The following is a 14540-nucleotide window of genomic DNA, read 5'->3' on the forward strand; positions in this document are numbered from 1 at the left end:
ATGTATATTCAGTTGAAAGTTTTTTTTTTCTTTAAAAAATAAATAAAAACAGACTACCTATAATTTATCTAATAGACCTCTGTCCACGCCGTGTCGAGAGTTATGCACAGACACAGCCTCACACACACACACACACTTAGGGCTTCTGGTTTTTGGTGCTTTCGTCCGACTTTTCGTCTCTCCTTTCCGAATTAATTTCACAATTAACGCATTTCTCCGTTTTAAATCAGAAACCAAAACGTATTAAACAGTGTTTAGGCACATTTTAAAAGGGGTGTAGTTAAACACGACGAAACCCAGAAGCCCTCAATATAGTATGAGGTTCAAGTAGATAAAGATGAGGGATAAGGAGATGCTATTCAGCGCTAACTCATCACGACATTGCTTGTTTATTTGTTTTAATTAAGTTTAAAAAAAAAAAAAAGACCTCTACTTCTAAGATATGTATTATATGATCAAACTAACAATATACAGTGTATAAGTCACGATCATACCTCCGGTTGCACTATCCTACAGGAGGCAGCATCAGATAGCATTGCCTATCATATAGTGCCTCCTTTTTATATCATACCTCCGGTAGCTCTGTCCTACTGGAGGAAACATCAGATAGCATTGTTGGTTACGACACCACACCAGCCGAGATTTTCTTTAGACTGATATAGAAACGCCTTCAGACTATTTTAAAAACTACATCCCCCAGCCTTCCTTGCGAGAGGGGTGCGTGTGCGTTGAAATTCACCAAGAAACCCAAGATGGCGGACCCTGCAGTCGTCGGGAGCGGGTCGTTTGTCCCCGGAATGGTAATCATTTACGTCTATACGCTTTCAGCTTGAGAAATGGATAAAAACACAATATATAAAGTTACTGTGGTTCCCGCTTCAGTGTAATTAGTCGGACTTATTTCAGTTGTAACACACCGGCCGTTGCTAGTCACGTCGGCTGTTGTTGATAAGGCTGTATCGTCCCACCCCCTGAGTACAGTGATTGGTGTAGAAGAGCAGTTGTAGCCATTGATTGGCTAACTTCTGTTCGAGGATAATTGATACACCAAGTATATTTACCAGAAATCGACATTTGTATTTTAATTTGACATGGTTCTTACTGCACGGTTTATAACGCTGTAACCTGAGATAATATCTACATCAGGGTTTTACTTCATTATATGAACGGAACTGGACACATGCTGTGAAACCTGCATTTATGCAGTGACCAAACGTAACTAAACTCGTAAGGCAGATAGATAGATAGGGTTTCTAATTGGTAAATACTGTCTCTCACTTTATGCAAGAGTTTGGAAATTACATCCTTTATTAAAAATGTGTTACTCACCAGTATCCAGTGCTAATAAATTCAAGTCTCTCATTTGCAGTTACTAAGGTACACACAAAAAGTGTTTTAAAAAACCCAAGAAAGTCCTTGTATAGCAAGTTTAGCCATTCCAGGTTTTATTTTGAGTTTAGTAAATCAGAGGCCATCATCATCATCATCATCCAGATTATATGTTTATTAGTTAAATTTAGTAGCCAAAACACACTTGTCTACTTGACTCGCAGCTGGTTTCACAAACCCAGATTAGCAAGAATTTAATTTCTGTATACTCATTAAAGGAGTGTTTTTTTTTAATTAACTTAATTTTGCTGCCTTCAGCTCGACAAAAAAAAGTAATTGAGGACTGAAAGGGTTAAGTGTTTTACACTAATGGTGTTCGTGGCTCCTGTGTTCCCCAGCGAGTATCAGGCAGTAAGGCCCCCTCCAACCCTGCAGAGAATTACTACCTGGCTCGCCGGCGCACCCTGCAGGTGGTGGTGAGCTCCCTGCTGACAGAGGCCGGGTTCGAGTCTGCAGAGAAGGCAGCTGTGGAGTCTCTGACAGAGATGATTCAGAGCTGTAAGTGACTGCAGAGAGAGTGTTTAACTGGGTTCTTTCCTCTTTAGTTATTTTAAAAAGCGCATCTTAAATGTCCTTTTCATTTCTTATTTCCACTCGCGTTCAGGGTTGGGGTCAATTCCTGTTTTTCAATTCCAATTTCATTTTAAAATCAATTCCCAATTCCTTCCCAACAGTTTAAATAATGTGTTTTCACTGTGAGAAGCTCATTTTATCAGAATACTGCTGATTGCAATTTTCATCAATGATGTGTTGGAATTGATTAAGAGGGAACGGGAATTGATTTTAAAAAGGAATTGAAAATGGAAATGACCCCAGCCCTGCTCACCTTTCTATTTTAAGAAGTTTGGAATCGTTCTGAGTGCTTCCGGGTCCTTTTGAACCAGTATTTCGTTTTCATTTTTTCTCTAAACCCTTTACCTGGCTTTGAGCTTGTCTGCAGGATTCGTGAATGCTCACATTGCTTTGAGTTTGTCTGCAGGATTCGTGAATGCTCACATTGCTTTGAGCTTGTCTGCAGGATTCGTGAATGCTCACATTGCTTTGAGCTTGTCTGCAGGATTCGTGAATGCTCACATTGCTTTGAGCTTGTCTGCAGGATTCGTGAATGCTCACATTGCTTTGAGCTTGTCTGCAGGATTCGTGAATGCTCACATTGCTTTGAGCTTGTCTGCAGGATTCGTGAATGCTCACATTGCTTTGAGTTTGTCTGCAGGATTCGTGAATGCTCACATTGCTTTGAGTTTGTCTGCAGGATTCGTGAATGCTCACATTGCTTTGAGCTTGTCTGCAGGATTTGTGAATGCTCACATTGCTTTGAGCTTGTCTGCAGGATTCGTGAATGCTTTGTTGTCCCTATTTTTGAATTTACCGCCTGTTCCCTTTGTCTGCAGATATCTCGGAGGTGGGGCGCTGTGCCAAGAGTTACTGTGAGCACACGGCCCGGACGCAGCCCACGCTGTCCGATGTGGTGGTCACACTGGTGGAAATGGGTGAGTCACTGGGGGGGACTTCTCTCAGGTACATTCTTAAATATATATTTTCTTTTCTGCAGCGTTTCCTCGTTGATGACCTTTTTTTTATTTTCCTATACGAGTCAAAATTTGAAATCTGTAGTTGATGAACAGATGTAAACGTTTACTATCATCTGTCCGATCGGGCACATTTCTTATTTTCTCTCTCTCCTTCTCATGCAGGTTTCAATGTGGATACCCTCCCTTTTTACGCAAAGCGGTCACAGAGGATGGTAATCACGGCACGTAAGTGACACTGTCACACAGGATCATCCACACCTTCAAACACTCAAGAAGGCTTCAGTAAAACTACCTGTAGAACAGCAATGTTCCTGGGATACTTCAGTTCACCTTAAGCAGTAGTTAATAAGTACAATATCTGTTTTTGTGGTTTATAATAGGTTAATAAGTCCAGTGCAGGCTGTTTCCTTATTATAACACACAGATAGAAGTAAGACTCCTATTGCATAGCAGTTTCTCTCATTCCAGGTCTTGCTACATACTTAATTTGCCACAGTTTGTGTAGGTAACAAGGTGGGTCTCATTAAACTCATAGTAAAACCAGGATTGGATCAAACTGCTCTGCAATGTGCTACAGGTAATAAGACCCCACCTTGGCATTACGTGTTGGGGTTAGATTGGCGCTTATTTCCTGTGACACAGTCTGGCTGGGGAGAGCCAAGTACAGTAGAGTCTCAAAGTTACGACTCCCACGCTTAAAAACTGACCACTCAACCAAACCCCCCACTTGAAAGTGGAAATTGGAGGTTGCTGGCTACTGTAAAAGACATGAAGATCCAACGCTGTGAATTAACTGTTGAAGCACGGTTCTAGTTTGTTTTTTGTTTTGTTATTAGTATTCTTAGGTCTCTAGATGTAGCAATGGTATTAATACGTTACATATGCATTAAATCGTCTGGCATGAAGATCATACCAGACATTTCAGACTTATGAACTCCCTCCATTCCCGATGGGTTTGTAACTCTGGGGGTTCCACTGTACTTTCATCAAGGAAGACTGGGCTTCAGCATTCTGGAAAAGAAAAACGCTACCAGGTAAACAAGGCTTTAGATGTCGTTGATTGTTTCCTCAGCTCCAGTGACAAACCCTCCGATAGCCCCTAAAGCTCTGACCGCGGGACAGAAGCGCCTGCACCCCTCCCACATTCCCAGCCACCTCCCGGAGTTCCCCGACCCGCACACCTACATCAAGACTCCGGTAAGGAATTGGAAAGAGAAAGCACTGGCCAGCATGGAGCCAGTGGGATACTGCAGGGCGTTTATTTAGATGAAATCGCTGTCTAACCAAAAATGAAAAAATACAAAAAAAGTAAGGAATTGCTGTGAATGTTTCATGACTTCGGTCTTTCAATGGCACTGTGTACAGTGTTGAACTTAGCACTTGTATCTGTTTTTCTGAAAATATATTTTGACGGTACAAAATAAGCAAAGTTAATCTGAAAATGCGGGATGTGAGATTTCTCCAGAACACCACTCACATTGTATAGCTTTAGATTGAGGCCAGTAGCTGCTGGCTGCAGCTGATTTGCTGTCCTGTCTCTGTCCCTGCGCACGCAGACGTTCCGTGAGCCCATCTCCGATTACCAGGTCGTGCGCGAGAAAGCAGCGTCGCAGCGCAGGGACGTGGAGCGCGCTCTCACCCGCTTCATGGCCAAGACCGGAGAAACACAGAGCCTGTTCAACGATGACATCACCACCTTCCCACGTGAGGAATGGAGCAGCGCATGGGAGGGGTGGGGTGGGAATGGTGCTGTAGACAATGAAGAGCTCCTGCTTTTATATCCCCTTCAGTCACTGTGTGTATAATTGTAACATGTTAAGTTACCTATCTGTGTCACACAAACTAAAAATTATAAGAATACCAGGCCATGAATATCCAGGGCTGGTATTCTTATAATTCTTATAAAATCCAAGACTCTCATTGCACACCACTCCAGGTTTTCCTATGAGTTTAATAAGACACACCTCAGCTTATTACCTATACACTGTGTTAAGCACATAATAACCTGGAATGGGTGAAACTACTGTGTCTTATTTCCATCCCCGAGGCAGCGTGTCTGTGGCAGTGCTGTGACGTGTCTCTGCTTCGTCCCGCAGTGATTGCGTCTCAACCCTGTACCATCCCCTACCTGAACGCCCTGCTCCCCTCCGAGCTGGAGCTGCAGCAGCTGGAGGAGACGGACTCCTCCGAGCAGGACGACCAGACGGACACAGAGAACACCTCAGTGAACATCAGCAACGTGAGTGATCGGAGCCGGCAGAGCTTTGTGGCTGAAACCTGAGCCGCGCTGATGAATCGGGAGTTCTTAGAGCCAACAAACATATATACAGTGCTCCCTCGCTATAAGGCTCTCGGTCATAACGCGCCTTGGATATAATGCTCCGACAGCATGTCCCTCAACCCTGTCTCCCTCCTTCTTCCAGGACGAATCGGGTGCAGACAAGGAGAACTCTGGGCTGCCACAAGGGGGCGCCCTGCCAGCCGGTAAAGCCAGTGAGGAGAACCTGATTGACAACCCGTACCTGAGACCCGTGAAGAAACCCAAAGTGCGCAGGAAGAAGTGACAGAAGAGCCGGCACCGAACCTGCAGGGAGGAGTAGGGGCTCAGACCGGGGCTCGTCCGGTCAAGGTGTTGATGCTGAATCACTGGGATCCATTGAGATCGATTCAGATCAATCAGCTTCCAGGAAGCGGACAATGGCCTCCTCCCGCTCGTTAATGTTCTTCTGTTTTTACTCGCGCTGGAGAACGCCTGTCATAGTGTTTGTGTCCCCCTGCCTTTTCCAGTGAGCGGGCTCCCTAACAGACCTGGGGCCAAGTATAATTACAATTGCAGCAAAAGTGTTTGAAATTACAATTACACTGCTATTCAATTACAATTACAATTACAGTTACACTAACATAAACAGCTCCACACATTAACAAGCTTACTCTGTTTGTTCTAAATAACCCAGCAATACATACAGGTACAAATACAGAAACATACAATATAACTTTGGGGAGTCAGTCCCGTACCCACGCAGGTTTACATTTGGGTATAGGAAACCCATTGCTTATGAAAATGAATAGTCAGTTGGGGTAACAAAGCTAAATAAAATAGGGGGATAAAAAGGATTGTTCTGAATATTTTTCTTCTGCTTTGAAGCACTCCTGCTGTGTTCTGCCATGTCTGATCCTAATAGTTTCTGTACATTTTGCATTGTATACATATATTTGTATTTTTTTGTAAGTTTATTTTCTGACCCCTTTAGGAAAATGAAATTATGTAATTAAATTTAAAGGTAGAATCCCAGAAACGTATTTTATCTCTTGCAATGTTTTAAAATATATTTATTGAACAGCAAGCATATCTCTATGTATAACAGAGTACTGTGATGAGGTAGAAGCTGAGTAGTAATGCCATGGTTTCTGGTGAGGATTCAGGTCTGTGAAGTGATGCATTACAGGATGTGCCCCAGCACTGTGCAGTAGCAGCGTCTCCCTCTCTGTGATAGTCTCCAGCAGCATCGCTCAGTTGAAGTACAAGCTGAGGTAAGCAATCCTATTGCGTTGTTTTTGGAATTCCTTGTCGGTGAGAAGCTAAAAAAAAAATATGCATATATATTTTGTAATGCAGATGTGTGTTTTTTCCAAAGTTTTAGCAAGGCATCTTCTCAAACACACAGTTCACACAAACTTAACATTTCTAAAACCGTAAATAAAATACCACGGGCGATGGGGATGTTAAAGATCCCTAAATTTTATACATCTAATCTGTTGTATTTTTAAAAAATGAATAAAAAAATTGGTATATCCTTTAATTAAAGTTAAAAATGAAAAACACTTCACAAACAAGAGGGTCTAGTGGTAATGCTGCAATTTCCATTAAGAAGTAAGAACATTGATTTGAATGCCTTGGCCATCACTCCCTATGTTTTGTAGATGGACTGAAAGAGTAAAGTTGCTGACAGACATGGCATATTGGGGTTTTTTTCTGTGATTTTCTTTATTGCTTTTATTCAAGCTTGCAATTCAACAGCTGAAATCACTCCATATCCAGAGTCCAATCAACTGTCTCTCTAATTAGGTGATTAAGTGCATCTGCTTCAGTCATAGTCACTCAAGCATGTCATGGTCATGGATGACTGATCGAGTGATTAAAAAGAAACCAAAAACATTTTGTCAATGTCCATCATTTATATACCTTATTTTTTTCCGAAAATAAACATGTTATAATACTGATGTTTCTTTTGATACTCGGTATATATATTTTATACATGATCGTTTTTTTATTCAGATTTAATGTCTTGTTCAGTGGCTACCTCTGATCATTTTTAGTGTATTTCTCTTTGCTGTCTTTTTGCTTCGCTCGTGGTCCAGACACAGCAAAGCGTTCGGGAGAATCCCACTCTCAGTATGATCGCAGGCAGCCACCGAACACTTCTAGCGCAGCAGGCTGTCTGTGAAGGGCGACCCACCTCGGTCTTCATCGTTCTCTTCTCCAGGGAGGGAACCAGCCGCCACTCAGGGGCTCCAAACCTCATTGGCCAGGTCACTTTCCGGTTTCTATGAATGTTGTGATCGTACATCCCTGGACTGGATCAATCACAAAAGAACAAGAAGAACAGAGAAGATCTCTAACATCTGACAGTGCTTAGGAAGCGTGCCTCATAGACCCTGGACACAGAGAGGGTTACAGTGGACTATATAGAGCAGTGCAAGGAGCCTTACCCTGGAGTGGGGCACTCGAGGGGGCTGTGGCGCAGGAACCTCGCTGTGCTGGAGCAGAAGGGGGCAGGGTACAGGGGGAAGATGCGCTCATGGCACCACTCTGCCTGGTACTCCGCTGGCGAGGGAGTCTCTGTCTGCACAAAGGACAGCAAGCAGGGAACACTCAATTATGCGTTTCTCTACTATTCTGAATACTGAATTACAGTACTGTCTGATTCTTTCTGCTCTCCTGTGCATCTTACATTTCTTTATGATCCTGTGAATGGGATTCATGCATGCTTCTCAATAGGGGGTCTAATAAAATGTAAAGAAATATATATATAAAAATTAACAAATAATTATCTTTAGTCTAAGTTAAGTGCTGATTACACTTTCCAAGTGAAAAGAGGCTAAAAGGAAGCAGGAAACTGATGGGTGGTAAATCTATATCTGAAAGATGTAACTGAATAGAAAAAATACAACCAAAAATGTGCTTCAATTGGAATGCAGTCCAATAATTTGAGCAGTGCTTGCAGGTGTTTTGGGGGCCACTGTACCTGTGCAGTAGAGGGTAGGAAGCGGCCCGTGGTCCGAGCCCCCATAGTGTACCCCTTCCTGCTCTCGGGCCTCTTCTCCAGCTGATACGAGAAACTGCTCACCTTTGGGAGAACACAGAGATAGAAGTGAGCAAGGGGTGAGCCACAGCTCCAGTCCATTCCAGATTGTAGAGGTTTGCATGAATTCAGGAGCTGCTTCAACAGAGGTTTCCAATGTTTTAACTTATGGTTCGAAAGCAAATGGTCGGAGCCCCCCTGATCTACAGCAAAGGCCACTGCACCTCAATAACACAGCTTCCCCCCTTGCACCTAGATTACATCTACAAAACAATCACTCTACACCCTGTCTAATCACTGCACCTCAATAACACAGCTTCCCCCCTTGCACCTAGATTACATCTACAAAACAATCACTCTACACCCTGTCTAATCACTGCACCTCAATAACACAGCTTCCCCCCTTGCACCTAGATTACATCTACAAAACAATCACTCTACACCCTGTCTAATCACTGCACCTCAATAACACAGCTTCCCCCCTTGCACCTAGATTACATCTACAAAACAATCACTCTACACCCTGTCTAATCACTGCACCTCAATAACACAGCTTCCCCCCTTGCACCTAGATTACATCTACAAAACAATCACTCTACACCCTGTCTAATCACTGCACCTCAATAACACAGCTTCCCCCCTTGCACCTAGATTACATCTACAAAACAATCACTCTACACCCTGTCTAATCACTGCACCTCAATAACACAGCGTCCCCCCTTGCACCTAGATTACATCTACAAAACAATCACTCTACACCCTGTCTAATCACTGCACCTCAATAACACAGCTTCCCCCCTTGCACCTAGATTACATCTACAAAACAATCACTACACCCTGTCTAATCACTGCACCTCAATAACACAGCGTCCCCCCTTGCACCTAGATTACATCTACAAAACAATCACTCTACACCCTGTCTAATCACTGCACCTCAATAACACAGCTTCCCCCCTTGCACCTAGATTACATCTACAAAACAATCACTCTACACCCTGTCTAATCACTGCACCTCAATAACACAGCTTCCCCCCTTGCACCTAGATTACATCTACAAAACAATCACTCTACACCCTGTCTAATCACTGCACCTCAATAACACAGCTTCCCCCCTTGCACCTAGATTACATCTACAAAACAATCACTCTACACCCTGTCTAATCACTGCACCTCAATAACACAGCTTCCCCCCTTGCACCTAGATTACATCTACAAAACAATCACTACACCCTGTCTAATCACTGCACCTCAATAACACAGCTTCCCCCCTTGCACCTAGATTACATCTACAAAACAATCACTCTACACCCTGTCTAATCACTGCACCTCAATAACACAGCTTCCCCCCTTGCACCTAGATTACATCTACAAAACAATCACTACACCCTGTCTAATCACTGCACCTCAATAACACAGCTTCCCCCTTGCACCTAGATTACATCTACAAAACAATCACTCTACACCCTGTCTAATCACTGCACCTCAATAACACAGCTTCCCCCTTGCACCTAGATTACATCTACAAAACAATCACTCTACACCCTGTCTAATCACTGCACCTCAATAACACAGCTTCCCCCCTTGCACCTAGATTACATCTACAAAACAATCACTCTACACCCTGTCTAATCACTGCACCTCAATAACACAGCTTCCCCCCTTGCACCTAGATTACATCTACAAAACAATCACTCTACACCCTGTCTAATCACTGCACCTCAATAACACAGCTTCCCCCCTTGCACCTAGATTACATCTACAAAACAATCACTCTACACCCTGTCTAATCACTGCACCTCAATAACACAGCTTCCCCCCTTGCACCTAGATTACATCTACAAAACAATCACTCTACACCCTGTCTAATCACTGCACCTCAATAACACAGCTTCCCCCCTTGCACCTAGATTACATCTACAAAACAATCACTCTACACCCTGTCTAATCACTGCACCTCAATAACACAGCTTCCCCTCTTGCACCTAGATTACATCTACAAAACAATCACTCTACACCCTGTCTAATCACTGCACCTCAATAACACAGCTTCCCCCCTTGCACCTAGATTACATCTACAAAACAATCACTCTACACCCTGTCTAATCACTGCACCTCAATAACACAGCTTCCCCCCTTGCACCTAGATTACATCTACAAAACAATCACTCTACACCCTGTCTAATCACTGCACCTCAATAACACAGCTTCCCCCTTGCACCTAGATTACATCTACAAAACAATCACTCTACACCCTGTCTAATCACTGCACCTCAATAACACAGCTTCCCCTCTTGCACCTTGATTACATCTACAAAACAATCACTCTACACCAGCACTCGGGCGCCCCTGTCTAATCACTGCACCTCAATAACACAGCTTCCCCCCTTGCACCTTGATTACATCTACAAAACAATCACTCTACACCAGCACTCGGGCGCCCCTGTCTAATCACTGCACCTCAATAACACAGCTTCCCCCCTTGCACCTTGATTACATCTACAAAACAATCACTCTACACCAGCACTCGGGCGCCCCCTGTCTAATCACTGCACCCCGATACTCGCAGTTCATCCCACTGACACCTGCTCTGCTCCAGCCCCCGTGTCTGCCCCCCTGGAGACTCACAGTGTGGTTGTTGTAGCAGCCTGGCCCCAGGTGAGGTCTCTCCCGAAGAGAGGGCACCTCGACCCCTAGTCTGTCTGGGGCGCAGTGGTGGGGCAGCAGCTTCCTCTCCTGGGTGCTTCCAAAGGACACTCTATTCACTGAAAACGAGGGACAAACAGGAAAACCAACAGACTGGAATAAGCCATCACCCCTGGGAGCACAGCTGATACAGGGACTAGATGTGACACAAGCGATGACGTCACCGCACTGGACTGCAAATCAATCGACATCACAATGGTGGGACAAAATGACATCATCACATTTTTTTTTTGTCTGGATTTTAATGACGCACTATGCATTCGCTTTGAGATTCCATGATAGGTCATATTGCTTAGCAAATTCAGGGTTGTATTTTCAGTAGAAAAAAAAAACTAAATAACTGATCCTTGTATTTATGGATTCGTTTTCATTTTCACGATATAACTCGGGGTAAATCTATCACTTTTACAGGAGAGTCCTGCAGGACTGAACGTCACGGCAAAACTAGCACATGAAACGATACATAGAATAGATTTACATGAAATAATACAATACTCATTAGAAAACATATTTAAAAATAAAACAACAGGCAAAACAGAATAGCAAGAAGTGATTTAAAATGACTTTTAAAAATACCAGCGATTCACAGAATATTTTCCATTTAACTACTATAACAGTACCCATTAAAAACTCAATACAGATTGCTCCATTTGGTGTGCTTCGGTTGAATCTCGTTTTATTTTTATTTTTTTAATAAAATAGTTTTCGTTTGTTAAACTGGGTTAAAAAAAAAACCCCAAAAAACTCACTTGTCTCTGAAGCCATGCTGCCTCCAAGTGAAATGTTTACACCTGGTTACTATGACAATGGCCCATTGTGAGAAACGGGTGACGTAATAAAGCACTTTGCCGCAGAGCGTTCTGGGATAGGTCGTCCATGTAAAATATGAAATGAGTCGATCAGTTGAAATTCTATTGTATAAAAGCCGGGTATTTACCATGACGTTTAAATTTCGCTTAACAGCCTAGTTAATTTTAGAGCGTGTTTATGATTTTAAAGACGCATGTTCATGGAACAAGCAAGGAGAATAAATAGCATCGAAACGACACAGGGTGTCGCTGTTGCACCTCTATTTTGCAGTGCAGTCTGCCAGGTATATGAATGACTGCCCAGCATGACAGAACCTCCCATTAACAAAGTGGAGCGAGGGGAACGTTTGCTCTTTTAATCAGTGTTGTTAAACCCCAAGCAAATTTTAAAAAATGCAGCTCCAGGTAGATTTAAGGATTAAAACTCTGCGGTGGTTGTTTCCTGTTTTCGTGGGGGTGGGGTAATTACCGGTAAATGCCGAACAAACAAACCGAAGAGCAAGATAAGGGCCTGTATTTTCCAGTGTTGGCCAGTTGCCCTCTCCAGAGCAGTGTGTGAAGTGGCCAATTTGCCAACAGTGAAAAATCACGACCAGGAAGTGTTTGTTTTTAAAAGGGGAATTTCTAACGCGACAAGGAAACGAAACCCACGCCAGCAAAGGCGATCAGCCGTCGTGTAGCTTATTACCACAAGCTTGAATATACTGAGCATATACCCGCATGACTTTCAATACAGGTCCATTGACTGTAACACTGTTAGTGTTTGTTAGAGCGTATTTGCTTCTGTTTTTAATAGTATTTGGACCAATATTCTCGTGTTTGTTCCAAATTCAAAATACAAACTCAAACCTTAAAGAAAGTTTATAAACTAAAGAAGCTGGAGCACGAGTTACAGCAACTTGTTCAAAATAAACAGCGCGCTGACGAGTCAATAAAACCGTCTCGTCCTGGGACTAAACATCCGATTCACGGAGATGCTCAATGCCTGATTACTGCCGTTTAATGATCTAATTAGTATCGGCTTCCCCAAAAAACAACCGAATTCACCTTCAGAGCTAGATCAAAGGCGGCCGACAATAACTTAATAAGCGAAGAAGGCCAGCCACAAAACACATCTCAACTGCCCGCAGAGCGATGCACTGTTACCATGGCTACTGTACCCTAGCTATAGTAGCGTTCTGTACATCCCAATGAAGCATATATATATATATATATATATATATATATATATATATATATATATATATATATATATATATACACACACATATTTACAGCAAAATAAATAAATACAAATAACATAGTATAGTTACATGTTTTATGATGTATTTTCAGGTTTAGTTATATAAGGTGCTATGGTTCTAATATAAATCGGTATTTAGTGAAGTAAGCACTGGTTTGATCAATACGTGTGTATAGCGCATGTACAGAGTAATTAATAAAACAAACCCTATGGTATTGTATAATCTCACACCGGCACTCGTTACTTCAAAGACACCGGTTTTGTTCTGTTGACCACAGGACACAGCTCCCTCGGGGTTAGTGTTAGTTCTGGTGTATTGGGTAACATGTTGTATGTTGTATAACACTTTTATTAAGATCAGAGGGGGGCAGTCGCTAATTTGAGTGTTGTGTATTGCGCCCCATTAGGCGTAGATTGTTATTTTGTAACAGGGGGGTTCCAGCGGGCCAGGCGGTCCTGTCTTCACAGAAACCAATCCGGCTTCTTGCGTCACAATGCGCGTTGTAAGGCAATGGCTATATAGAACCCCAAATAAACCAGAGAACCCCAACGGTTCTGAACAGAACGCCCACGGGAAACCCCGTTCGAAGGCATTGTTTGTAGAAACGTTTGTCTTCTTTTAAGCAGGTGATTGAGGGTTTTAAGTTGAGGGTGGTCTTTTTTTTTAAATGGCAATTTCCTGTTGCAGGCTAACCTGACTTACTTGGCTCAAATCCCCCCAAATCTATATTCCATTCCTAAAGTGTTACCCCTTTCACTGGGACAATAGAGCCAGCCACTGGGAGTTTGATTTCATGAAAACATGTTACCTGTCAAGACACACACACACACACACACCTTTTAATATCATTGCCATTCTGCAGCTACAGTGTTACATCAGCAGGCATGATAAAGACTGACAATCCCTAACCTCAATCAAGTCCAGGCACTTACAGACAGGAAATATATCATCTAGTTCCTGGAAAACATGTGACAAAATCTTAGCAACACCTGTGGAAATACCTTTATACCTAAATAACATTTTGATAACATGCAAATAGATTCTTATTGCTAAGTCTGTCTGATTCCTGTCCTTAGGGTTCTGGTCATAATGAGACACATTGGAATTGTAATCATTATATGTTCAGTCTTTTGGGTGGTCGCTGGTAATCTCCAGCATTGTGTGAATGCATTTGTTTGGTTGCAGGCTCGGTTGGGTCATTTTAATATTTCTTTGCCCTTTTCCTAATCTTTGGATCGCTACTGATTGGGAATTCACACGTTCCGATTCTGATTCTGTGTGTTAAAGAGAACCCTTTACAAAGCCACTGTCTGCTAATCTTTCCTGTCATTTTATGTCAGGTCAGAGGAAAGATCTTTTTGCCAGTTAAACATCAAAGGAACTGTGAGTGAGTGTCTGTGTGTGACTGTGTCTGTGTGTGTGAGTGTGGCTGTGTGTGTGAGTGTGTCTATGTGTGTGTGTCTCTGTGTGTGTGTGGCTGTGTGTCTGTGTGTGTGTGTATGAGAGTGTGTCTGTGTGTGGCTGTCTGTCTTGTATTCACACATTCACTTCCAGTCACAC

General features: G+C 42.8%; 2 protein-coding genes across 2 annotated transcripts; one reads left to right on the plus strand and one right to left on the minus strand.

Moving 5' to 3' along the window:
- The first annotated feature begins 671 nt into the window (after positions 1–671).
- LOC117429109 (transcription initiation factor TFIID subunit 8) lies at positions 672–6217 on the plus strand. The gene is made up of 8 exons (XM_034048311.3): positions 672–800; positions 1728–1887; positions 2781–2879; positions 3084–3146; positions 3994–4118; positions 4478–4625; positions 5018–5160; positions 5345–6217. Exons 1-8 carry the CDS (start codon positions 753–755, stop codon positions 5483–5485), a joined length of 927 nt encoding a protein of 308 aa, XP_033904202.3. The 5' UTR covers positions 672–752; the 3' UTR covers positions 5486–6217.
- On the minus strand, positions 5819–11756 carry LOC117426175 (protein pitchfork-like). Its single transcript, XM_034043541.3, has 6 exons — positions 11677–11756; positions 10850–10986; positions 8168–8269; positions 7632–7765; positions 7379–7496; positions 5819–6500 (listed from the first exon to the last, which is right to left on the minus strand). The coding sequence occupies exons 1-6, from the start codon at positions 11690–11692 to the stop codon at positions 6432–6434; spliced, it is 576 nt and encodes a 191-aa protein (XP_033899432.3). The 5' UTR covers positions 11693–11756; the 3' UTR covers positions 5819–6431.
- Positions 11757–14540: the final 2784 nt, after the last annotated feature.

The sequence above is a fragment of the Acipenser ruthenus genome, chromosome 29 (assembly GCF_902713425.1).
Source record: "Acipenser ruthenus chromosome 29, fAciRut3.2 maternal haplotype, whole genome shotgun sequence".
In the NCBI taxonomy this organism is placed as follows: Eukaryota; Metazoa; Chordata; class Actinopteri; order Acipenseriformes; family Acipenseridae; genus Acipenser; species Acipenser ruthenus.